This window comes from Cnephaeus nilssonii (assembly GCF_951640355.1).
Source record: "Cnephaeus nilssonii genome assembly, chromosome: 2".
Classification (NCBI taxonomy): domain Eukaryota; kingdom Metazoa; phylum Chordata; class Mammalia; order Chiroptera; family Vespertilionidae; genus Cnephaeus; species Cnephaeus nilssonii.
The window spans coordinates 69,298,391-69,325,792 of NC_137073.1; the positions used below are offsets into that span (position 1 = coordinate 69,298,391).

The following is a 27,402-nucleotide window of genomic DNA, read 5'->3' on the forward strand; positions in this document are numbered from 1 at the left end:
CATTATAATTATTTCTGAATTCTACCATGGTTAATAGTTTCAGTTTAACAGAACATGAGCACCTTGCAACAGGGATTAACATAATGACTTTCTCAGTCCCACCCTTTAACTACTTAACATAAAATTTTAACCTAAGGTACAGGACCTCAAGGGATGGGTGGATAGAAATCAAGGGGTCTGTATCCTTTGATGAAAAAAATCATATGCTTATTTTTACTAATGGCTACCTAAAAATTAGAATTACAAAGGTGGACAAAAGTGAATCATAGTATTAGCAGTACCAAGGGCTGTCATTAATAGAAACCACAGATATTTTCACATATACATATTATACATATCTGTATACCACATTATACATATCTGAAAATATAATTTACATTTTTCACTAATGTGAAACTATAGTAGAACTGCCAATAACTCTATTGTTTAATATGTTAATAGAGGCCACATATTACTATATCACACATTTTAAAGTATTTTGATAATTATGTTTTGCTTCTGTTAAAAGCTTCATCAGACTGATAAAAGGATCCATAGTATAGGAAAGGTTCAGAATCCTGAGGTAATAGCTTATTGGTTTCAAAAGATATTTTTTTCCTTCTGTATAAGATGGATGAAGCTTTGAAAATTAAAGATATAAATGAGCCCTTTTCACTGAATGTCTATTCCTGGACTTTCTGCTGAGTATTGCTCTCTAGCTCCATGTGTAAAAAATATAAGTGCCATTGCAGATGATGCTCTTAAGCTACATTTTTGTCATGGGTTTGCAGAGGAGTATTAGCAGGGTTGTGTTTATGAACCCATTGCTGCTTCCCACCAACAGTACATGTTTAGAAAGTTTGTAACGTACAGTGAGGTGACATAATCTAAGTTCCCAGTAGACACTAACTTGTATTTAAAGACCAGGGAAGATAAATGTACCATTATTAATAGTTTTAAGTTCAACACAACATGAGCACTTTCTGTTAATCCGTTTTTTCAATCTTGTAATAATCCCTCAAATGTTTGCTTCTTAAATGACCTAAAAGAAGGAATTTTGTCATTCTGGTTTACTGTACCAGCTGTAGGGTTGCTTAATTGTAGTGCATTTGGTTATGCCAGGAATATGGGAATAAGAAATTGTTAAAGTGAACAAAAGCACCCTTAAGAGAAAAATAAACATAAATAATATATATTTTCTCATTTGTAAAATACCTGCTTTTTATTTGAACATATTAATGTCTCTGAACGTGTGAGGCATCTTCAATTTCTAAAATGATATTCAAAATGGTACACAATAATGGGGCCTTTGTCTCACTGAAGTCTATTAACAATAACACAAACATTTATGTAACATGACCATTCCAAAAATTGTACTGCCAGCAGGCATTTATATCTAGGCTAAGCCATTCAAGTAATTATTTTTAGATATATAGAATAAAAATATAGATTAATGCTAAAGCAAGTGGTGCATAAATTCAGGTTGTCCAGTTGTATTTCCCTTAGGGGGTATGAATACTTTACCATTATTTATGTCAGGCCAGATCTGTAGAAGCCAATGTGTTTACCCAAAGATTATTCTACACAAATGTGGATATGTGTTTAGAATAATTTAAAACTAATAAGATTATTATGCAGCATCACAAACACACACACACACACGCGCGCGCGCACACACACACACACACACACACACACACCCCTACCTTATTTGAAAAGTAGCTCAGTTATCTTAGGCACAATTATCTGTCAAGTAGTTCTTAGTGAGCATCTCTGTGCCACTTAGCAACAGGTGACAGCATCTCTAATTGTCCACTTAGAAAACTGTTGACATTTCATGTGCTTTGAATGACCCTTTGGTTTTTTAAACATTTTTTTCTTAGTACAAAAGTAATATACAGTATATCTAAAAAAGAACATTTAGAAAACACAAAATTTATGTTTTAATTTCTTTTTTTAAATGGAGTTTAACTCCACCACATGTACAATACTACCAAAGTCTATGCTTATACCATTTATTTCTTGTTACTTTATTCTTTCTAGAGTCTGTCTTCTGTGTGTCTAGCTGTCCAAATCCAATTTCTGATCTAAAGTGGTTTTTTTAAGAATAGACATTTTCTTCAATGTATTTTTTCCTTGTCTCTGTAATACCTAAAATCTCTGCCTAGACAAATTGGACATTTGACAACCCTGGGCATTTGAATGGCCAAGATTTACTTGAGTTTAGTAAGAATTATTTAGAGAGAGAGAGAGACAGAGACCGGGGAGGTGTGCGCTTTCATCAATTTGATTAACATAAGACAATGGGAAGTAGATTATTGCTTATTTAAACATCATGAACAGACCACTATATACATTTAATTCAAATTTAAACTGAATTTTTTAAAATAAAAATATCAGAAAGATTTTATAGGGTTGGTCTTACACTTAACAGAATAGAAGTAAAAAGGAGTTACTGATTTACATTCTAGTCACAGTTTTTCTATTCCCAACAATATAATAGTACTTACACTTTTGAAACAACAGGAGCTAACTAGACAAGTAAATTGTCTGCAAGGCTGCTTTAATTACTAGTAGAATGCATTTTTTTTTAGTATTCCACCTTAACCAGAGAATATTAAAATAAGTTAAAACTTGCAAATATCATGTTGGAGTTAATAACTGATGTCATTAATTAGTCATGCTTATGAGAAATGGGAGTTAAAACTGAATTTCAAAGTGATTGCAATGTATGTAGAGTCAACATAATCAATACATTTATTTATGTTTACTATTTAATCTGTTAGCATAGGCAATTATCTTAAATCTACATTAATGTGAATATGATAGAAAAGAGAAGTATACTGGGGAAATCCAAATTCATGTGCATGAATGCTTAATTTGTGTTTCCTATTTGTTTAAGGATTATTGTGCACCTATAATACAATGCTACTGGAAACAAATTTAACAGCAACTACAAAAACAATCCTGGGTTGGATACAAAGTTCTTGATAAATTAATAATAAACATTTGGGAAATTATCTATAAACTCTTTACCTTTGTATTCTAAATTAGACAAATGTGATACGTACCCAGATGCTAATTTTATGTTTGAAAATGTTAACACTGAAAACTAGTGCTTCCACACTTTATGCTGGAGCATTTTGTTAAACTGAGAAGGATGGCCTGTGCCTACTTGGCATTTTTAAAAGTGAAAATTTGAAACCAGTTTTTATTTTGTAAAGAGAAAATAAACAGCAAAAGAGAGAAAAATTAAAGCTGGAGAAATCATTGAGGAAGGCCATTCACCACAGTCCTTTTCTATAGGCCTCTAGTTATAAAATGATGCTAACTTGATTGAAGTATTTTGTTCAGTGCAGTCCTACATATCATGGTAATGGAAATATATTTTGCTACATATAATATATAGAAGACCTCAAGTTACTGCAAATTATATATTCTAACTTAATAGATATTCTAGGTCAGTGGTCGGCAAACTCATTAGTCAACGGAGCCAAATATCAACAGTACGATTGAAATTTCTTTTGAGAGCCAAATTTTTTAAACTTAAACTTCTTCTAATGCCACTTCTTCAAAATAGACTCGCCCAGGCCGTGGTATTTTGTGGAAGAGCCACGCTCAAGGAGCCAAAGAGCCGCATGTGGCTCGCGAGCCGCAGTTTGCCAACCACGGTTCTAGCTCATTTAGATCAGAACATTGAAATCTTCTATGTATGAAGATGTTAACACTTATTTTTAGAAACATTTTTACCTTATTTTAAAGCTCAGAGTACTTGAAAAATATGTTTATTGTATGTAATTAGAATTTGTTTAGAACTAGGATTGCATATTATATTTATATGGAGCACTGAATTGAGCAGGTAATGTGTCCATTGTCATACGCATTTTTAAAATTGTTCACATAGTGACTTAAAATATTTGGGGATATTTTCAGTTACTAGGCTCACTATACTTTGTCTTATTTTCAAAAGATCAAAATCAGATGAATTTATTTTATGAAGTGAATTTGAAAGTGACTTCCTTTTATGATAATGTGAAAACAAATTGATTCTAAACTAATGCTGAATTGTGTGTGTTTATTTATCAATGTGAATATATATGATATGTAGGAGCCTGTCAATGCACACATTTATGTTAACTTTTCTTGAATATACATAAATAAAAATAATAGGACAGACAACTTAAAAAAAAAGAAATTAGTTTCTGCTAAGCTACTACCAGCTAATCATCATTTTGAACCTTAAAAGACTAAAGACTGAAATGTTTGTTATGCCTCTGCCTTACACAGAGAAGAAGTTCAAAATATATTTGTTAAATGTTGAATGAATAACAGTCGGTGTTATTTTCTTAATTCAATTTACAAGCTGTGGCAGAAACACAGCTGAAGATGAGCACAACCTGACTCACATTACTACTCTATCTACACTAATAAAAGAGAAACATGCAAATTGACCATCCCTCTGCTATGCCCACCAGCCAATCAGGAGCAAGTATGCAAATTAACCTAAAAAGATGGCGGTGAATTTGCATATGCAGGCACGGAGTGAAGACTGAAGATAGCGTAGAAGGAAGCCAAGCGCTGCAGAAGGAAGTGATGTGGAGAAGGGAGCGAGGCAGCAGGGACAGGAGGGAGCGAGGCAGTGGACACCGGAGGGAGTGAGGCAGCGGACACCGGAGGGAGCAAGGCAGCAGACACCGGAGGGAGCGAGGCAGCGGACACCAGGGGGAGCGAGGCAGCAGAGATGGGAGGGAGCGAGGCAGCAGAGATGGGAGGGAGCAAGGCAGCGGAGAAAGGAGGGAGCAAGGCAGTGGAGATGGGAGGGAGCGAGACAGCAGAGAAAGAGAGAGCAAAGCAGCGGAGAAAGGAGGGGGCGAGGCAGCGGAGATGGGAGGGAGCAAGGCAGCAGAGAAAGGAGGGAGCAAGGCAGCAGACACTGGAGGGAGCGAGGCAGTAGAGATGGAAGGGAGCGAGGCAGCGGAGAAGGGAGCGAAGCCAGCCAAGGTGGGCTTCGCTCCCTTCTCTGCTTTGCTCCTGCTGCAGGAAGCCCTATTCTTGCAGGAATAGGCCCAAGGAAGCCCTATTCTTGCAGGAATCTTCCTGCAACGGGCCTCTAGTATCTTTATAAACATGGTGACCAAATGGCCTTCTTGTCATTTTTCACTAGTTCCCCACCCTGCTTAAGTCATACACAGCAAACAGAATGCCCCCAGCATATCATAGTACAATACTTATCAGGGCATTTTGGTAATAGATATATCTAGGCCAAATCCTGGCTCTGTGACTTTAGGGAAATTACTTAACCTCTCTGAGTCTCAGGTGCTTCAATTAAAATTGGAAATAAACCTACTATTCCAGGGGTTATTTTGAGGCTGAAATGCCTGGCATATTTTCTTTGTAACAAATATGTGCAGGCTTTAATTTTATTCTTCAGGAATATCTGTGAGAGAAAAGAAGGATTCATACCTTCAGAGCAGAGAAGTTTCTTTATTTTGCTTTCTGTATATGACACTTCCTAAGACACCAATATTATGCACGGTTTTCTTATATCTCAAAATCAGATCAGGAAAAGAGTCAGCTAGGAGCTAAGTGGCATTTCATGATTTTCCTTCCAATACATCCCCTTTACTTCCTTGGAAATCTGAAAGAGTGAATATCAACATTTTTCTCACATTGATTGGAAAAATAAGTCATGATGAAACAAAAAGGTTATGCTGAAGATATGGGAAGCAGGTATTATTCAATTTGGGTGGAAATGGTTTGTTACTTTACTCTCAGTTATAGACTTGAGGAAATGAGATTTCTTTGATTATTGCAATGAAATTGCCGCCAGCTAAAACTTCATCTCCATCTAACCTAAAGATAGGATTACTCAGATATTAAATTGGGAAAGAAACTTGATTATAAAGGCGCTTCTCAGAGTAGTAATCTGGTTTTATCAAAGAGTTAATATGAGACTTTTCCATAGGAGATCCCTATTTTGTGCCACAATGAGGAAAAGTGCCTGCCAGACACAGACCAATTTTAAAAACAGATTATTTAATTAGTGATTTTTATTTCCAGTGATTCTGAAATATACTGTAGTTTATATTTCCCCCAGGCAGAGATTTATCTGACAGTCTGAATGCTTTGGTGACAGAAATACCTGATGATGAATATGATAATAAGAACATGCCAAGTGAATGACATTTAGAATCATTTTCAGTAACTTTTCATGATTAATAATTGTGCTTATGTTTGTATTTTAATTTTTACTAAAGAATACTTTGCATAGAAAAGGGGAGTAGAACTATCTACTTCCTGAATAAGAAGGGGATGAATGTAAAACCTGGCTGAGCATGTGTTTACTCCATGGGTCTCCGGATAGTCACAGTGAAAATAAATTTCCCACATCAATGACTTTTAACTTTTGCTTTATAATAAACTAGAGGCCCGGTGCATGAAATTTGTCCACCAGGGTGTGTGTCACTCAGCCCAGCCTGCACCCTCTCCAATCTGGGACCCCTCAAGGGATGTCCAACTGCCTGTTTAGGCCCGTTCCCAGTAGGATCAGGCCTAAATGGTCAGTCAGACATCCCTTTCATAATCCAGGACTGCTGACTCCCAACTGCTCGCCTGCCTGCCTTCCTGATTGCCCCTAACCACTTCTGCCTGCCAGCCTGATCACCCCCTAACCACTCTCCTGCCAGCCTGATTGATGCCTAACTGCTCCCCTGCTGGCCTGATTGCCCCTAATTGCCCTCCCCTACAGGCCTGTTCCCCCCCAACTGCTCTCCCCTGCAGGCCTGGGTCCCCCCAACTGCCCTTCCCTGCAGGCCCGGTCACCCCCAACTTCCCTCCTCTGCCGGCCTGGTCACCCCTAACTACCCTCCCCTGCAGGCTTGATTGCCCCCAACTGCTCTCCCTTGCAGACCTGGTCCCTCCCCTGCTGGACATCTTGTGGTGGCCATCTTGTGTCCACATGGGGGCAGCCATCTTATGTGTTGGAATGATGGTCAATTTACATATTACTCTTTTATTAGATAAGATAGAGGCCTGGTGCATGGGTGGGGGCTAGCTGATTTGCCCTGAAGGGTGTCCCGGATCAGGGTGGGGGTTCCCTTGGGGCATGGGGTGGCCTGGGCGAAGGGCCTGTGGTGGTTTGCAGGCTGGCCACACCCCCCAGTGACCCAAGTGAAGGCCCTGGTATCTGGGATTTATTTATCTTCTATAATTGAAACTTTGTAGCCTTGAGCGGAGGCTAGGGCAGGCCAGGGCAGGCGGAAAGCTTGGCTTCCTCCATTGCCGTGGAAACCAAGCCTCCTGCTCACTCTGAGGCCGCAGCCATTTTTGTTGGGATTTATTTATCTTCTATAATTAAAATTTTGTACCCTTGAGCGGAGGCTAGGGCAGGCCATGGTGGGTAGAAAGCTTGGCTTCCTCCATCGCCAGGGAAAACCAAGCCTCCTGCTTGCTCAGTGGCTGCAGCCATCTTGGTTGGGTTAATTTGCATACTCGTTCCTGATTGGCTGGTGGGCGTGGCTTGTGAGTGTAGCGGAGGTGTGGTCAATTTGCATGTTACTCTTTTATTAGATAGGACTAGAGGCCCAGTGCATGAATTTGTGCACAGGTGGGGTCCCTCTGAGTGTCCTGCAGGGATTGGTCTGAAACCCACAGTCCAACACTCCTGCTGCTCCTACCTACCGCTCTTGCTCATCCCAACCCCACAGTGCCTGCCATGGGCTCGTGCCCAATCAGTCCTGATTGGGAGATCCCTGAATCTGGTGCCCTCCCAAGGGTAGTGGCCTGTTGGATCGGGCTGAAACCTGCTCTCCGACATCACCTGGGGGGTCCCAGATTGTGAGAGGGTGCAGGCCAGGCTGTGGGACCCCAACCCCCACCAGTGCATGATCGTGCTGGGGAAGGACCGCAGGAGGGTGTGTCCAGCCCATCTTGCTCAGTCCCAATCAGCCAGTCCCCAGCAGCAAGCTAACCTACCAAAGCATCTGCCCCCTGGTGATCAGTGCACATCATAGCAGCTGGTCAACCAGTTGACTGTCTGCCCCCTGTTGGTCAGTGCACATCATAGCGAGTGGTTTAGAAGGCTTAGCATCCTTTATCATATTACGCTTTGATTGGTTGTTCATTTGTTCTGCCATTTGGTCTATTTGCATATTACCCTTTTATTATATTGGATAACAATGATGACAACAATAAAAGAGCTACCTCTCATTAAGTGCATATTTATTGTCATATTGTTTATCATGTGTGTACCATCTATTGTTTCTGACCTATGCAGAAAACTTATGGTGGATATTACTCACCATGTAAACATATGATTATCTCATGGTTTTCATACTTTGCTATACATTAGCATCACCCATATATTTTTTTTAAAATGAACATATCTGGTACAGCATTTTCCTTCATAGCCTTACCAGAATTACAATGAAAACAGTGTTGATGAACTGATATAATTGAAAATTTTCCAAGACTCAATAAGTCACTTTATATATATCAGCAATCCTCAGTCATGTACATTTATTGTTACCTTAATTATTTCCCAAATAAATTACTTATATTTGTAAATTTTATATTCTACTCAAATTGTGAACCTGTAAATCTATTAATATAAAGCAATTTTTCTATTTTTTTTAACCTATGCAGTTATTTTAGCTTAGCAGCTAACTTTTAAAAGTACTAAGTCACCTAGTATATATTGTCACAACACCTGGGCTGAACAATTTATTTTTCACACAGTCATTTCTTTTTTCTGTAGTTAAAGAGGATTTGGGCAATGGAATAAAAATTTATAATTAATGAAATACTGTCTTACTAATGCCAGGTAAAATTTATATCCTTGGTTCTCTCTATTTTTGTGTAATTTGTAATTCCTGTATACTAAAAATAATAGCTGCATGATGCTGTATCCTAATGAGTATTAAGTTATAAAATAACTGCTTTTATTATTTTTTGAAACATTTGACTAAAGTGAAGGATTTCTAAGAAAATCAAGTCATTATTCTCCTTATTTGTACGGGAATTTTTACAAATGCTAGTACTTCTTCCATCTCTACTTTGGGTTAAATATTGTGCATTATTTTATGTGTGTGACTTAATGGCCTTTACCTGATTCCTGGTTGAGTCTATAAATATATAACTAGGGTGATGAGCTATCCAAGATGAGAAAAATGGTAAGATGGAAGAAATTATTCTTACATAGTTCCAAAAAGATAGAAACATTAAATTCTCTTGTGATTAAAAGCTTAAAGAAAAGCATGAAATTCCTTTTGACCAATTTTCAAAACTTACAAGTTCCTAATGGGCTTCATAAGATTATCTGTTGTTTAAAACTTTATAGTTATTGTATATTTTTAACATAAGTTTATAAGAAGCATATTTATTTACTTAATCCTTAGGCCAAACTACATAACAATAATGTATTCTGTTTGAGCAGACTGGGGAATAGCAGTTTATCCCATTATGGATATTTTGTTGAAGATAGCAAATATTCTCTACTCATTTTAGCATCTGAAGATTTAAATCTAGGTTTAAGAGTTTTAAATATCTTTACTTTTCTGAAGTATATGTATGCATTATTAGTTAGCTCTATAAATATAGTCTAATGAAAATGAACATTTAACCTGGAGACAATATAATATCAGGATCTAGTTTGTCATTGAATATAATAAATTTGAAAATAAGCAAAAGTTAAATTTTCTATTTTAATAGGCTGACCTATATTCATTATGTTATAAAACACATCCAGTGTGACTCTTATGAATAAGGGGTAATATATGAAAAGCTGGCTTAGCTACTATAGGCTTAAAATAAAATTGTCATCCTGTTAAATTCTCCTAGAATGTCTTTTCTATAAATTGATAAATCATCCTTTATTTTAGTAGCTTCACATTTGTTTTGTTTTAAAATTCTGTATTGAATCATCCCTTTCAGAACTACCAAAGGCATTGCAAATACTATGTACAAAGCCTTAGTGATACTTTCTTCCTTAGGAATGTAAGCGTGTTCTCACCAAGAATTCATCTTCTGTCTCAGCTCTATCCTGAAAATGCTGGCAAAATATATGTTTGTTTTATGTGTGTGTGTGTGTGTGTGTGTGTGTGTGTGTGTGTGTGTGTGTGTTTTGTTGTTGTTGTTGTTGCTGTTGTTGTTTTGAAAGAGAAAAAACTATGTAGCTGAGGTTTTCATTTAGAGGGCAGACTTTTAAAAATCATTTGCAGGAATTTTTAGTTCCCTTCCCCAACTTCAATACTTCTCTGACTACATGGGTAAACCTATTTATTTTCTATATAACAAACATTTCTCTCTATTTTTAGGAGTGAATGCATAATGTAGATGTCTCTAGAATTCAAATAAATAAAGCATTTACTATGTATTTCCAGGTTCCATCTTGCTCTTCGTCTTTTTTTTTTCCCACTGACTTTCCAAAATGTTCTAGCCTTAAAGAGAGCCCATTATGCTATGCCTTGCCATCTGCGACAGCTTCCTGTTTAATTTCTTGAATTCCCTTTGACCTCTGGAACTCTGAGTCTTCATACTTGACCTGAGGTAACATCCAGTGTGAAGAAAAGCATAACTGCATTGTACAGAAAAAAAATAGCTAGATAGCTGATACTTGGATTTGGGACTGTGATTTATCTCTCAGATAAAATGAGTATTTGACATGCCAATAATATTTCTTAAGACAAAACATCAGAAGTGGTCCTTTGTGGTACTTATCCTGATATGCATTTACAAAAACAAACAAACAAAAAGCTTAAAAGGTGTGTCCTCTGCATAGAAGTGCTTGAATACTTACATTTGGTATTCAACTCATGTATTGAAGCAACCGAATCCCACCTTTAGCATTTACCTTGGCATTATACCCCTTTTAGCTCTTTCAGATAGATCTTTTGTTGGAAGCCAGAATACATCTGCAGTTTTTGAATTGCAGGCTTTTGACTCCATGAACAACTGTTTCATCAAACCATGTTGTTATCTTTATACTTGGTGGGAGATGAATTGTGCAGACTAAGTGGAAGCCTGAGTACAACTCACTGAAATCTTGCCTGGCTGCAAAAGTGCACACAGCACTCAAATATCCCATATGCTGCTCTCTTTGGAAAGAATGAATTTTAAGTAATTAAAATGCACTCTTCTTTTGTCCTGTAGCAACACTGTGTACCACAATAGGATGATAATTTCATTCGATTTTTTTTTTACTTTCATAAATTATCTCAGTAAGAATTTTAGTTTTTGAATACTAGAGTCCATAGGCCCTACTGTATAACACCAAACACCAGCATTCTTCATCAATATGCTAAAAACTTAGCTTCGGGAAATATTATTGGGTAGTTTTCTATTATAATTTAGCTTATTCATGAGTTTAATTTTTTCCTGAATTCAAAACAATTAATTTTAAACTGATAATATATCATAATTGACTTGAGATAACACAGTGTGAAGAAAAAAGCAGAACCACATTTTACAGGAAAATAGCTAGATGGCTGATAATTGAATTTGTAATTTTATGATTGCTGTTTTTTATTGAAAACCTTATATTTCCCCTGCCTCCAAGAGCTAATTCTTATATAGTTCAAGCATTCCAGCATACCAAGAAAGCATTTTGGATTTATATCCTCACCCAGTATGTTGAATCCTTAGAGTGATCATATCTACATTCAGAAGATTAATTCAGTTTCAACAAAGGAAGAAAAGTAATTCAAAAAAAAGCAACGATTTATTTTAATTTAATTTACTTTAATCCACAATATTGAGAATAGAAAAATGTGTAAGGCACTGAGTTTAGTGCTTTGTAAATATAAATAATGCAAAAGGCATGAAATAAAACAAGTTTATTATCTAAGAGAAAAATATGCCCAAATAGTTGTTTCTCATCATTTATCTTGGACACCTTTAAGCTTTACAATATGGAAAATAATAGAATACAGTTTCTAATCACGTGGGGAAAATTCTTTAGTGGCCACATATCACAGATTTGGTCTTGAAGGCTGTAAAGAAAATTAGCATTTATCTAGGCTAAGCAGTCCATCTGATGCAAACAAATAGCCTTTTCTCTAAGGTACACATGCATTTTATGTGCAGCCTAAATAAGCTTAACTAACTTTTGAAAACTGTTTTGATGATCTTGCGATTACTAGTTTTTCTAAGCAAGGTTGCTATGGCCATATGTGAAGTTTATACACTCATATAAAGAAGTAGTCTCTAGGTGTGGAGAAAAACAAACACCACCAACGGAATTTTCACTCTAAGTCCTTTTAAGGTGATCACTCTCAGTGCCTTGACAGGGGGCTGACACCCAAGGGGTGCGCCACAGGAATTTGTGAATGAGTGAGCCCGGGAAGGCTGTGTGCGCATGTCCACCTTCACATTCTCACTGTGTGCAGGGAGCTCCTTCGCCATCTCCCCATCTCCCACAGCCAGAGCAGTGCATCTAAGCTCTCCACCTGATACCAGCCTAGCTTACCCTTCCTGTCTTCATTCCCTCCCTTGTCCTCTCTTCTGACACCTTTCCTCAACACCAGAACATAATAGCCTAAGACAGTGGTCAGCAAACTCATTAGTCAACAGAGCCAAATATCAACAGTACGACGATTGAAATTTCTTTTGAGAGCCAAATTTTTTAAACTTAAACTATATAGGTAGGTACATTGTTATTAACTTAATTAGGGTACGTGGTATTTTGTGGAAGAGCCACACTCAAGGGGCCAAAGAGCCGCAGTTTGCCGACCACTGGTCTAAGAGAAATAGCAAATGTGTGAGGGCTTAGATGACAAGACTCAGAAGAAGAAAAGATCGTCAGGGCTTCTTTTAACCCTTGGGCCACAGTGTGAGGAATAGTGGCCTTGTTCTCACCCTCATCAATTTAGAGCCTGGTCTCAAGACAACTCTAAAATAAAGCAAACACCAGGAAGAAAGGAAAGGCTGCAATCCAAGTGGCACAGAGAGAAGTTTATGCTGGAATCAGCATTAATTTCTGCAGTATTGGAGATCATCAGTAATCCATTCGCCAGCACTTGTGTTCAGCACAATTATCGTGCTAAGCTAAGCACAGCAGAGGACTCCACTCCTGTAAGAAGATGAGATGCTCAAAGAGAGGACTGGAGATGTTTAAAGGAGATTCGTTTCTTACATGGCTTTAATTTGAAATCCTTTCATTCTGAAGAGGTCTGGAGATTGAGATAGAGCAAATGAAAGCAGTATCCTGTTACGGATGCAGCCGTGCATCTCACTTATTTGAAAGGCTTAGTCAGCGCACTCAGGAACAAAATGGGAGACATCTTGAGGCACGGCTTACTTGTCAGCTACAAGATCAATAAAATGCAGATGCCATTCTTCGCCACACTCCAGAGGATGAGTTTGCCGAGTGAGGACTTCACTCTGAAGCTGTTTTATTCACAAGGATTTGGCAAAAGTGGGGAAGTGCTCTGCGGTGGGCACGTGAGGCTTGGCCCCAGCCGGTCCAGCTGCTCTCCTTGCTCAACCTGCCAGGTGACATCACGCACTTGCTCAGTCTGTCTGAACAGCAGAACAGCAGGGCCTCAGGTCAGAAGGTATTTCCAGGCCACGCAGATGACTCAGGCAGTGCAGTTATTTTAACTGGTTCTGTAAATGATGCCTTAAAACCTCTGGTAATCAATGTTGATTGGAATCCTTAAATTAGGATTAGTGTCAGATCTGACAGAAGCAAGCATGATACCAAAGATGCACAAACACAGATCTAATGATCAGAAATGTTGACTCCTGTATCCTCCTGCCGTATTTGGTGCTGATCAGATTGCCACTGGGCCCACTCTGGGGATAACAGTAGACAATTTCAGAAACACCTGTTGGCTGAGTGGCAGCTATTTGAAAGAAGTAACACACTCTACTGTCAGTTTGTTTGTTTTTCATTACAAAGAGCTGTCTTTCCTCTTCACTCAGCATGTGGATGATTTCTAAAGGCATCTATATCTGTTTACTCTTGAGAAAGTAAGCAAAATGATATTTTTAATTTTTAAAATGAACTAGAGGCCCGGTGCACTAAATTCGTGCACTCGGGGGAGGGGGGTGTCCCTCAGCCCAGCCTGTGCCCTCTCGCAGTTCAGGAGCCCTTGGGGGATGGCCGACCAATGGCTTAGACTCATTCCTATCGTGGAGGCGGGAGAGGCTTCAGGTGGGAGAGACTCCCGCCACTACTGCTGCTCTCACCAGCCGTGAGCCTGGCTTCTGGCTGAGTGGCACTCCCCCTGTGGGAGCACACTGACCACCAGGGGCAGCTCCTGCACTGAGCATCTGCCCCCTGGTGGTCAGTGCACATTATAGCAACCGGTTCTGTCATTTGGTCAATTTGTATATTAGACTTTTATTATATAGGATTACACAAATAGAGTATTACAATGTTAGCTGAAACTTTTACTGTTTAATTACCTTTCATATTTATTTCATAATTAATTTCCTCTATAAGTATTTATTAGGTGTCTGCTAGGATCAAGGCTTGCTGCTAGGTACTATGAGGGATGTAATTCCTGACTACTAAGGGGCTCCCCATTTTATGGGGCAACATATGAACACACATGATACATATGGATGAGCTGTGGGGCAGGGAAATTCTGGGTATGGTTTGAGCAAAGAAGCAGGTTTTCACTTTTCAGTTCTGTCCCTGGAGCCTGGTTGATGTGACTGTAGCCCACCAGGTTCAGCATGGCAATAGCAGGTGGGACAAAAACAGGTCATTCCAGAATCAGCTTATGAAGAATTACTGAACTCTTTGCTTTTATCAATTGATATTATTTTCTGTTTATGAAGCAGAGCATTTTGGCTTAAATTCCATACTCACTTTTTGTGAGTTTAACTTCCCTCCTCACAAGTTTCCTCATTTATTATATAGTCATAATAACTTTTTTCCTTCAAATATTATTTTGATATGTGAGGAATTACATGTGCATACTGTTTTCAAACTTCAGAATGCTCATGTAATACTAAGTTCCCCATTATTTCATACCATTCTCTCCTTTATTTGATAGTGGTAGCAACTACAGCTCCATATTATCTTTCTTTTAAGCGTCTTATTGTTTGCTGCTTAAGGTCACTTAATCTTAAGTGTATGATCATTTGCATTCTGAATTGCAACTCCTTCATTAGTTTTCATAACTGTTGACTTTAATAGGACATTGGGGAGGTGGATAGCTTAGGCAAAAGGAAATTGGATTTTGAACCTTTTATTATGATGACATCCATTTGATGTGGTCCAAATGATTAGTGAAGAAAAGCTGCTGTCCTGATAACTTTCCAGTGTGAAGTAATGAGACTTGGATTTGCTTATTAGTTTACTGTTTAGAAAAAAAAAAGGCCCCAATACTGATATTCAGCACATGTTTATTGAGCTCTTCCTGTGTACAAGACATTGTGAGCATTTAAGGAAGTAACAGTGTAAACAGCCAGCGCCTCCTCCATTGGAGCTAATGGCCAGGGTCTCCTCGGTGCTAAAGAGAAACATGCATGAGACTTTACAGACCCAAGCTCATTATTTTTTAACAATGTATAGTTATCAAGGCAAAACACTTTTTTTTCCTTTTATTTCCTCACAACTGGTGAATTAGATGTTATCATAACCTCAATTTTTAAAATGAGGAAAATTGAGTAGCACTAACCAGTAAGGAAATAAGCTGATGTCTCGCAGACCCATGCCTCATTCAAGACCCCCAACTCCTCCACCCCCACCCTGCCTGCCATAGTCAGGTTTCTTCGTTTGGGTTTTACTGATTGGCAACATACAGGATATAAGTGAATGTTGTAAATACTTATTTTTAAAAAAGCATGTGGAATTGAGAACTGAGTAAAGAAATATTTATAAATTTGACATAACAACAAGACAGCTTATGTGAAACACTTTGTAAACTGTGAAGCCATATATATTTGTATTTTTTGTTTGAATGAATGACTAGTGAGGACACGGCAAAGATTTGGAGTCTTATTGGTTTTGGCTTATATGATAATGCAACAGTTCACAGCCAATAAGGGGAGGTTGGTTGGTCAAGAGTACTGATAAAGTAGGCATTAAATAGTGTGGTTTGAGGACTAATCACTTTTTAAATGGTTACAAATTCGGTGAAGGTGTCCAATTCAGCATAGGGTGTTTAGAAGTACACGACTAAATGGTACAGAGCTCTTTCTAAGGCTGTCATGCAGTCTAATTAATCAAAGCTGGCTCCCTAGGTCAGCCATTCTACTGACTGGCCTGCAATAAATGGCTTTCCTGCCTGCTGCATTTTCCCACCCAAATATTGCACAAATCAAGGACAAGGATACTTGAGATGCCTTTCATGGCAATATTCCTAAAAAGTCAGCTTCCTAAAGTTGTTTAAAATCAAAGTGTCATCATGAACGTCTCAGTACTTTCATGAAGTCTGTAAAAACCTTACATGGAAACTAAAGCAAGAATCCAAAGGCATTTGAGTTTTCTACATTAATTATTTTGGAAAGTGAAAATCAGATCATCTGTAACTCGTAATACTGCAATTCTGAAAATGAATGGCTTCTTGATTTAATGACTTCAAAATGATATAGTACACCTTCATGAAGTGCTAAACAGCTCTAATTACACGTTTTATAAAAGATCTTAGTATCTAAATTTAACTTATCGAGTAAATGATTTATTAATCATTAGTCACAGAGAGTCAATTTTTGGTGTATTAATGTCATTTTACAAATAAAGTCTGATTAAGATGGTTACTTATCCACATAGTTTTGTCCTTTTTATAAACAGTGTTTAAAGGTTTTAAAGCAATGGGAGAAATGTTAGTGATATGCTTAGAGATACTTATTCTCTGCTCATGAGATAGAAAAAAGAGATGTTTTTGCTTAATGAAAAATGGTTACCAGTGGGAAACATCTTTGTAAATTTAAAAAAAAATGATAATCCAGCTGAAGATTTCTTTTTTTCATATTTTTAACCTCAAACTGATGTATACATTTAATAACAGACAAATGCTGGACTTTAATAGTACTTAAAATATATAAAATATGTTTGGTGGCCATCACTGACCAAGTTGGCTTCTATAGAGTGGCACTTAATAATGGCAGTGTGGTCCTTTAATATTTTCAGAAATTCTGAAAAATTATTGTATATTTTATAATAAGGTTATTATATTTATTATACAAATCTAATTTGGCAAAAGTTGAGTATATTGTATGAAGTGTTAATGAAATTAAGAAAACAAGATGTTACCTTTTATTATTTACTAGAGGTCCAATGCACAAAAATTTGTGCAAGAGTAGGCCTTCCTTCCCCCGGCTGCTGGCACCAGCTTCTCTCTGGCACCCAGGACCCAGGCTGCTTCCCTCCTCTGGTTGCCCGCAGGCACCCAGGACCCGGGCTGGCTTCCCTCCAGCCCCAGCTACATCAGGAAGGACGTCCAGAATGGCGTCCGGAAGATGTCCGGTCTAATTAGCATATTACCCTTTTATTATTATAGATAATATTACTTAATGAATTTCCAAAACTGAATTTAAAATAAATGTATATTCTGATGAAATATTATAAAAGTCAAATATATGTAATATAAATATATGTAAATTTTAGGTGGATTTAGCTCTAGTTCTGTTTTTAATATTTAAACAAATTTGTTATCTAATACATTTGAGTATTTTATGCTTTAATCTTAGCATTTTAAATTTTTATTAGGAAATTCTCCTAAATTTATGTCACAAATTTAAAGAAAAATAAGAGAAGAGAGTTAAAATATAAGTGCAGAATCCCAATATGTAGTTGTGAATTTAGACATAAAAAATTAGAAATATAAGTATTTTAATATTTGGATTTACTGAGTGGTATACATATGGTTGTGTATAATGTCAGAGAGTTTACCTGTTTACTTTATAAAAACAATGTGTCAACGTGTTTTCTATTATTTATAACATAGCACAAGTTATTATTGTAATGTTTTTAAATGTTGACAGATTTACACATTGCTTATTTTTTGTGAAATCATAACTGACACTAGTTATAAAAACGTAAGTTAAAAAATTTATAGTAGTGCGAAATGCTAAGTCAGTATGAAAATGATTCTGATACAAACTTAGAGGAAGGCTAGGAAAAAAACAATAGGTCAACAGATATTTATTGAGAACTTATGATTTATGAGGCATGCCAGTCCCTAGGAGTATGAAATATGAGATAGGCCTTTTAAGGGCATTATTCTTTTATTGACGTGATCACCAGCCAAAGGGTAATTGTACATAATGCAGTCATAACGCAGAAGGGAAATGTCCGTTCAGTTGCCATACTCAAAAAAAGGAAGAAGAGAGTATCCTGAGGAACAAGACATATTTCTTTCATGTAATGATTTGTAACATCTGTAAAGTGTGTGTGGCCTAAGTGGTGCCATGGTGCAATTCAAAATCATTTTTAAAATATCTCTTATCAAATCTAACCGCCGCATTTCAAATGTGGGTTATTTCTAATAACATTCACCTTTCTTCCTGATTTGTTTCCAGAATGCTCAGGCCCATTGGGAATTGAAGGTGGAATCATATCAAATCAGCAAATCACAGCTTCATCGACCCACCGAGCTCTTTTTGGACTCCAGAAGTGGTATCCCTACTATGCTCGCCTTAATAAGAAGGGGCTCATAAATGCCTGGACAGCAGCAGAAAATGACAGATGGTCATGGATTCAGGTAACAGATGGGATGGGATGAGGTTCCTGCTAAAGAATGACCAGAGTCACTTCAGAGAGAACACAATGAGAGCCCAAGGTGGCTTTTCTTCATGGTCACAGAGGAAAAGACAGTTTACTTAAGAGTCCAAATTGGCTATCAACTCTGAAACTGTGAAAAACATACATTCCATTGATAAGAGGGTTAAAAATTTTAAATCTATGGGTTATGAATTTCACTATTTAAGGTACATATAAAAGAAAGGGTTTTTTACAATAACTGAAGATGTTTTAATGTATACTTTCATTTATTATCATCAACCAGCTATTTTTCAAAACAGGAGAACACGATGAGCGACCGAGGTAGTAAGTGATTTTCCAAAGATGGAATAGATGGTAGCAATTCCAGTTCCTTATATTAAATTCAGTTATGTGCTTTTTTGGCCACTTAGCTGAAGTGAGACAGTAAATTACGTATTAGGAGGACACAAAAGGTGCTCAAACCTGTTTTCTGTGAAAAGATTATTGCTCTGTTGGAGGGAGGGTGAGCACATTAATAATATCTAACAAGTCATTGATGAGTGCTAAATAGAAGGAAAATCCAGTACACAATGGAGTCAGAGAAAGAAGTAATTAATTATCGTGAAAAGCTTCTCGGGAAAGATAGATTTTGAGGCAGGCCTTAGAAAAATGTCTTTCAATAGAGACTAGAAGCCAAGGGGATAGCATGATCAGAGAGGTCAGGTGAGAATCTGGGGAACATCACAAAGAAAATCATGATTTGTGTATAGGCTGCTGGAGGAATGCATTTACATTTAGTATGTGAGTTTAGTGTGCCTTAGGGTTTTTACATACTAAAAGGTTTAGCTTTATTTCTTTGGAAAAGGAAGCAATTACAGAATTATGATTTATTTAGGTAGCTGATCTGTTTTATCTATTTACTACATATTTTGTGCCAAGGTAATTTTTAACACAGGACTCTTTGATGTGACATTATTAGGTGCAATGTATAGGGGCTGCTTTACATGCAGTTGATAGGAAGGAAAATTGATTTATGGCCAAATAGCTTATTTTAGGAATAGGGCCATAATCTTCTTCAGATGATTTCTTTGTTTGGGTTTCTTGTGAATTTTTACAGACCCTATATACATTTATTTCATCCATATGACTCTACATGGTTACCTGATATTTTTTTTTGTTTTTTATGAAGTTATATTTGTGTGCATTTGGAGAAATTGCTTCTTAAATTACACATTATTTTTCTAATCTATAGCCACACGTGCAATGAGAATTCTAGATAAAGGAAATGGCGCATCCGTATAGTTTTGATCCCAGACTAATGAATAGCCCATCGTAGTTTAAAATAGACCCTCCGCTACCCCCCAAATGTGCTTGCATTCTACTTGCAAAAAAATTAATCCAGAGACCATTTTTATTTGACTATTATGAAATGCATTAGTGGAATTTAGTTCATGATAAAACTTTAGAAATTAAGTTTTAGAACAGAAATTGCAGGACAATTGAAAGATGGTATTACCAGTTTGCATCAAGGTTTCTGTTTAGCAGATTATGCTTGTGAGCTTCAGTGACTGCCATGTTTTCAATAAACTATAAATAGCATACTTTTGCAGTGGTTTCTCTGAGAAACTCTGCATTAAAGTTTCTGACATTCTGATGTTCTGATATTTCATTTTAGTTTGTTCCAGTTTGTTGCTTACTTAACACTAATGCATCATTATGCCTTTCAAAGTATAAAGGAATGTTTTTTAAGCCCATGGTAGATAAATATAACTTGGTCAACTTACGTAGAATATTTAAATATTTCTTTTACTTTTAAGGGCAGTTTATTATGATCACTATTATTATAATTATAATTATTTTGCTATTAGTGTGCAGATGATAATGAGGTCTTAGAGAATAACAGTAAAAATAAATAAAAAGGGTTTTATATTGAATGAAGATATCTTGCAGATAATGGGAGGAAAATTGAAAGCTCACCATTGTTATTCATTAACTAGAGTCCCAGTGCATGAATCCCCCTGTCTGGGGATCGATCAGGACCGGCCGGCTGTGGGGAGGACCTTGGGAGGTTGGCTGTGGGAGCTCACTGACTACCAGGGGGCAGCTCCTGCATTGAGCGTCTGCCCTTTGGTGGTCAGTGCACATCATAGCTACTACCGGCTGGTCGTCCAGTCATCTGGTCATAACAGTTGCTTAGGCTTTTATATGTATAGATATTTGTGACTGTGTTCAGAGTATATATTATGTATTGTATTATTTAATAACTGACTTTCTAAGTTATTTTTTGAAAATTTAAAATGTTATCCCTTAAAAATAATCATATTTAATGGGCTCTGGGAAGACAGACCATGTACCAAATTTTTTGTGTTGAACATTATTAATTTTCTTGTCATTTAATTTTTAATCAGTCCTTCAAATGAAACATTTAAGCACTTTGCTTAAACTCACTTAAAATGAGCATAGTATTCACTTAGTTTTGCAGGTGAATGACTCACATGCACTAATTAGTATTCAATTCCATTTTATTCCTTGTCTTGATGAATAAAAATTGAAATTACCATTTTAATTTTAACACACTCAAAAAGCAATCATTGATGGCACCATAATGTTCATAGTTGGTTCTGGATGTAAAGGATTGGTCTAGTGAATAAAGTTAAACAGAAATATGTTATTGTTTTTAAGTTTTTCTAATCTTTATTTCCCTAAATGATTTTTTTCAACTAATAAATCACTGCCTTAAACACTAACTAGTTCATTAGAATATCAATTTCTCTTTCTGAGTGACATGTTAGAAATAGCAACTTTGCACAATTATGGAAATTCTAGAGGCCTTGTGCACGAAACTTGTACACTTGGGGGGAAATCCGTCAGCCCAGATTACGAGAGGGCACATGCCAGGCCGAGGGACCCCACCGGTGCACGATTGGGGCCGGGGAGGGATGAGAGAGATTGTCCAGCTGGGGAGGGACCACGGGAGGGCTCCAGGGTGTGTCCAGCCCATCTCGCTCAGTCCCGATTGTCCAGACCCCAGCAGCAAGCTAACCTACTGGTTGGAGTGTCTATCCCCTGGTGGTCAGTGCACGTCATAGCAAACAGTTGAATGGCCTTAGCATATCATTAGCATATTATGCTTTGATTGGTTGAATGGCTGACCAGACACTTAGCATATTAGGCTTTTATTATATAGGATGTCTTGGTTTAGCTCATATAGAAATGCAAAAACTTATTTAAACCTTCTGGGTACTTGGCTACCTGACTTAGGTTGGTCAGGATGACTATTTGTTTATTTTGAAAGATAATTATTTTCTGTTATTTTTCCTTTTTATAGCTACATGTATTAAAATATTATATGTTTAAAATTTTCTGAGGTAATTGTGTTTTAATGTATTTCCAGTTTCATTTTTCATTCATTCAACAAACATGTACTGAACAAATATCTCCACTGTGTTCTATTAGGCACTAGAGAAAAGACAGCACTTGCCTTCAAAATGCTCTCAGTATAAGATATAGAAAAGCAGTCCTGGCTGGTGTGGCTCTGTTGGTTAGGTGTCATCTGTGCACGGAAAGGTTGCCAGTTTGACTCCAAGTCAGGGCACATGCCGGGTTGCGGTCTTGATCCTTGTGGGGGCGGGGAGGGGGTGCAGGAAGCAGTGGTCAGATGTTTCCCTCTCACATGGATATTTCTCCCTTTCTCCCTCTCCTTCCTCTCTCTGAAAAATCAATAAAAATACATTTTTTAAAAGATATAGAAAAGCAAACGGGGTAAATATAACCACAAACTTTTGTGACCTGATCTTACATCATCTGCTAACCATTTTGTTTGCACAAATAGCCTACTTTCAATAGAACTTTTGTTAAACTAAAAACTAGTTGAACATAATGTATAGAATATGAAAGGATAGAAATCCCCGTTACACTATGTATTACATAGCTATATTATTACCTGCGAATCAATTTGATGTGTATACCTAGGCAAAGCCATAATTTTCCTTAGAAAGTTAATTTACCAGTAGTTTCAGTACTAGTATTTTATCACTGAGAAAAATTGGTTTTGATCTTTCTCTTTTAATAATTTATTACCCTTTTTAGAAAATGTGAATATGATCTTAATATGTTCCTTTTCCACATGCCACAGAGTCTGTGGGGAAGAGAGATACTAGTTTCTCAATCTTGAATGTGCACAGGAGTCACATGGCTCACTGGGTGAAAAGGGAAATGCGTGCATTGCCCCACTGATCTCCTGCAGGTTGTCCCTGGACTGCACTGTAATAATGTGTTTCCTCAGCTCATCAAGCCTGGATTTGTACTGCTCAAGTTACATTCAAACATCAACCAATGAAATTTAAAAACACTTTTGCTTGATGATGTGGCACTTTATGGTTGGAATTGCAGGTAGGGATAACCTCACAGGTGGCAGGAAAGAAAAGAACAGTGAAGAAAAATGAGGAAGGATAGTGGGAAATATGTGACCCAGAAAATCTCTAAACCATAGAGAGCCAGAACCATGTTCTATAGCCTGGTCAGAAGTGCATCCACTTTTAGTAGCAATTCATAAGTAAGCAGTATATTGTACAATTTATAAGTATTTTCAACTGTTAATGTACCCAAATGGCTATTCAATTCTTCATTGTTAGAAAATTTAAAATATCCCAAAGCAAGACCATCTGACTTTTGCATTTTTAAACAAAATAATAGTGTAGAAAACATGGGCCCAGAAAAGAATTATGCAAGTGCAAATTATGTTACAAATTTACATCCTGGAGTACAAATTCCATAAATAGTGGGGGTTTTTTTTCCTAAAACTTTGTGAACAGTAGAATTCAAAATGGTGCAAAAAGTAGAGTAACATTTATTTCACTGAAAAGCCTGTATATAATATCTGTGAAAAGTTCTTTGGTTCTTATAAACACCTGAAGTTCCTTGATACACAGAAACAATTTTTAAAAACACCAAACTTAAGAAGTAGATTTTATTTTTCTGGTTGTTTCTAGTTATAGAGCCCAAATTACATATGTATATGTTTTGTATCTGCATACACGTATGTATAGATTCTAATCCATCTTTACTGCTTCTTCATTCAAACAGAAAATATTTTAGCCAGTTTTTTTCCTGGAAAAATAAAAGCTACATTTCCCTTTAAACTCCCATCCTTTTTAAACACCTCTCTAAGCCAATTATATCGGGACATTAATATATTGCTTTTCTAATTATATCTTTAAAAAAAACAATAATCCTGGATGGAAAACTACTGTTTAATTTGTTTATTAGAAATAAGCTTTCATACATAGGCAAGTGTGTTTAAAAAATGTGTTAATTTTTTGTTTTAAAAACAAGTCACTTAACATTAAGTAAAGATGACTTCTTGCCTCTGTACTAAAATAATATATTTAGTCTCTAATTATTTGGTCATTTACCACATTCATACTAACATAGCAGCTTTAAAGGATGTGTTGGTGAGCTTAACTTCAGATTCTATGAGCTATGGAATATATGATTAAGCATGTAGTGATTATTCTCTAATTTAAAATTAGCTGTACAGGGAATCTCTTTTCTTTCCTTTAAGCTGCTTCCTCTCTGACTTCCAGCACCTAAGACCTCATTGGCCTGGATTTCTTGCTGATCCTCAAATTCATCTGGCTGTTTTCTGCTTCTGTGCTTTAGGCACATACTAGTACACTTTAAGGTTCATCTATGGGGACCATCTACCAGCCTTGTTTAAATTCTGCTCCTTTATCCAATTCTCTATAACATGATTCCTGGAATTTCTGCTTTTTATCTCCAAAGATGGAAGTGACTACAGTGTCCTTTTTCTCCATTCTGCCAGCTATTTATTTTAATCATAGTAACTAACATACCTTTGTAGTTACAATTTACCTTTCTCTTTCTTGTCATTTACCCACTTGATCATAGGAATTACATCTGATTCAAATGGATTTCCATAGCACCTTGAATTTAAAAAATTCAATAGGTACAGATTATTGAATAATAGAGGAAGAGAGAATGTTGAACAAAACAGGTGGAGGAGAGGCAATGTTTATTTTCACATGGTCTGTATACTGCACTGAGTGGTACTGAAAATGCCCAAACAATTCAATTCACTGTGTTCATCTATTATATACTGACTAGTGGCCCTGTGCATGAAATTTGTGCACATTAAAAGGGTATTAATTAGAGGAAATATTTCTATTTGACCTTTATAATAGAAGTGTCAGAGATGAAAGAAAATTAGTAAAATGTATATGAAAATCTCCCTCCTGTCAGAATCTGGGGTGCACCACAGGACCTAGAGTCAAGTCCCTGCCCACCACCCACACGCGCTTTGAAAACGCAGGAGACCCAAACCGGCCGGCCCCTCCCCTGTCAAGCCCATCCGGGTCGGGGAGGGGGGCGCAGCCTCAGGTCCCACGGCCTGGCACCAGGTGGGGGGTGCAGTCTCAGGTCCCCGTCAAGCCCCACACGGCGGGGGGCGCAGCCTGAGGTCCCTTGCCCTGGCCAGGCGCCATGCAGACTCAGGTTCCTGTTGTTCGGTCGTGACGTTACAGTGTCCCGGCTAATTTGCATATTCCTCTATCATATAGATAGATATTTGGGTTGTGCCATCTAAGCACCATACCACTGCTGTCATATGTGGCACATCTCCCCACAATACAGAGAATGCCTTATCCATCTGGGCAGCAGGAGGGTCACACATTCTGCAAATCTGAACAGCCCATACTTTCCTCTGTAATCAGTGCAAACCACTTAATAAGCAACATTATTTGGGCATGGGTGATATTTGTAAGGTGTTCGTCCAGAGGTCTGCTAGCTGAGCCCTGAGTGCCAAACACCAAAATGTTCATCTTCTTCATGTATGCTGTGTTCCTGAAATGTTAAAAATTAAGTTTGTTTTACCTTCCTGCGCATTTTTATGAATTTGTTATCATAATTACACTATCATTGTTTGAAATGTTTGTTATAATTATTCATAAAATATAAAATATAAAAAAATATAAAGAGTTACAAGGAATAACTTTAACACAATTTTTACTGAGTATTAAACTCTTAGTAGATTACTCAGTAAAACACCCTATATGAAAGACTTTTTTATCATATTTGCTATGTATTTTGGACATGAGAAAAACATTTTTAATTTAACTCTTGTATTTACAAACATTGAGACTTTCAATGCCTTGTGCTTCATTTTCAGGAATTACCAGGGTTATCTTTTAGCTTACAATACTGGTGGAGTGAAGTGACAATAATCTGAATTGATTGAAAGTAACAAGTCACCATTGTCATGGAAAAAAATTAAACATTCAGAGTTCAGAATCTCTACTTTCATAATCTACTTTGATCAAATTCATAGTTCCCTCTTCAAATCTCTTCACATGACTATCCAAACAACCTCTGGGCTATACTATATTCCAATATCTGGCACTTAGGACTAAAGGAGATAGTACACTGATTTCCTATCATTTTTCAGAGTTTCTTATGGTAACTTTTTTCTATATTGTTAAATGCACTCCTCAGTATTCCTGTGACTGTGAATTCAGCTTCAACCAAAGATGCTAAACCGGCTTATGAGACTGACCCTATAAAGAAATGCTGCTTATGAATTAGTCTGCCAGCTACTGCCCCAATGCAACAATTCATCCTAATATGACTGCAGGGGTACCTCCTGCACGGCAGAGGGTCCACTGACCGCATGTCCTGAGTCCCTAGTGGTGAGAAATGCAGGGAAACGGGGGGGGGGGGGGGGGGGGAGTGAATCTGAGCTAAAGGTTTGATTGTATCTTCATGTTGATCTTCTGGGAACTAGTTGGGTTACTATTTGGATTGGGCTGAAGGAATCTCTTATTTCCAATGTAGACACTGAGTGAACTTGTTCTGCTCAAATGCATCAGTGAAAACCTCCTTGTGTTGAAAATGTGACCAAGTTCCAAGCCACCTGGCCTGGTTCTGAAAGCTTTATTTTCTTGAGACAGCAATTAATTTGAAACCCTTTCCATTTGGGAGCATTTGTTATTGTTGTTTAAAATTAACTGACAAGTAAAAGTTACCTTGGTAGTTAGTAAAAGTTACTATATTCTCATATACACATGTTACAAGTGAATCTCCTTATCCATAGTATTATATATTAGTGTTAAGATACTCTTAACAGCTATCACTATGTGCTATTTCAAGTGCTTTACATGTATTAATTCCACAATTTCATGTAATTGGTATTGTTATAACTCTAATTATTCAGATGGGGAAATCTAGGCACAGAAAGGTAAGATGTCCAAATGCAGTAAACTAGTAATTTGCACAGTTGAGATTCAAATGCAGGCAACTTGTGTGCAAGTCCAGCTCTAAACCATTGGTAGCCTCTGTACTGTCCTTTTTTTTAATTTAAATTCTTTATTGTTGAAAGTATTGCATATGTCCCCTTTTCCCCATTGACCTCTTCCCAGCCGCTCCCACCTCTCAGCACATGCCCTCATCCCCCTAGTGTCTGTGTTCATGGGTTATGCTTATATGCATGCATGCAAGTCCTTTGGTTGATCTCGTACCCTCCTCCCTACCTTCCCCTGCCTTCCCTCTGAGGTTTGACCGTCTGTTTGATGCTTCTGTGGCTCTGGATCTATTTTTATTCATCAGTTTATGTTGTTCATTATATTCCACAAATGAGTGATATCATGTGATATTTATCTTTTCTGGCTGGCTCATTTCACTTAGCATAATGCTCTCCAGGTTCATCCATCCTGTTGCAAAAGGAAAGAGTTCCTTCTTTTTTATAGCAGTGTAGT

At 37.2% G+C, this 27,402-nt stretch overlaps 1 protein-coding gene across 2 annotated transcripts in view; it reads left to right on the forward strand.

The window, feature by feature from the left end:
* Positions 1–27,402, forward strand: part of EDIL3 (EGF like repeats and discoidin domains 3) — a 385,163-nt gene that overhangs the window by 228,503 nt on the left and 129,258 nt on the right. For both annotated transcript variants that reach the window (XM_079785021.1, XM_079785022.1), the window contains one exon: positions 18,454–18,635. In XM_079785021.1, coding sequence (XP_079641147.1) covers positions 18,454–18,635 — 182 coding nt within the window. The remainder of the gene's footprint in view (positions 1–18,453; positions 18,636–27,402) is intronic.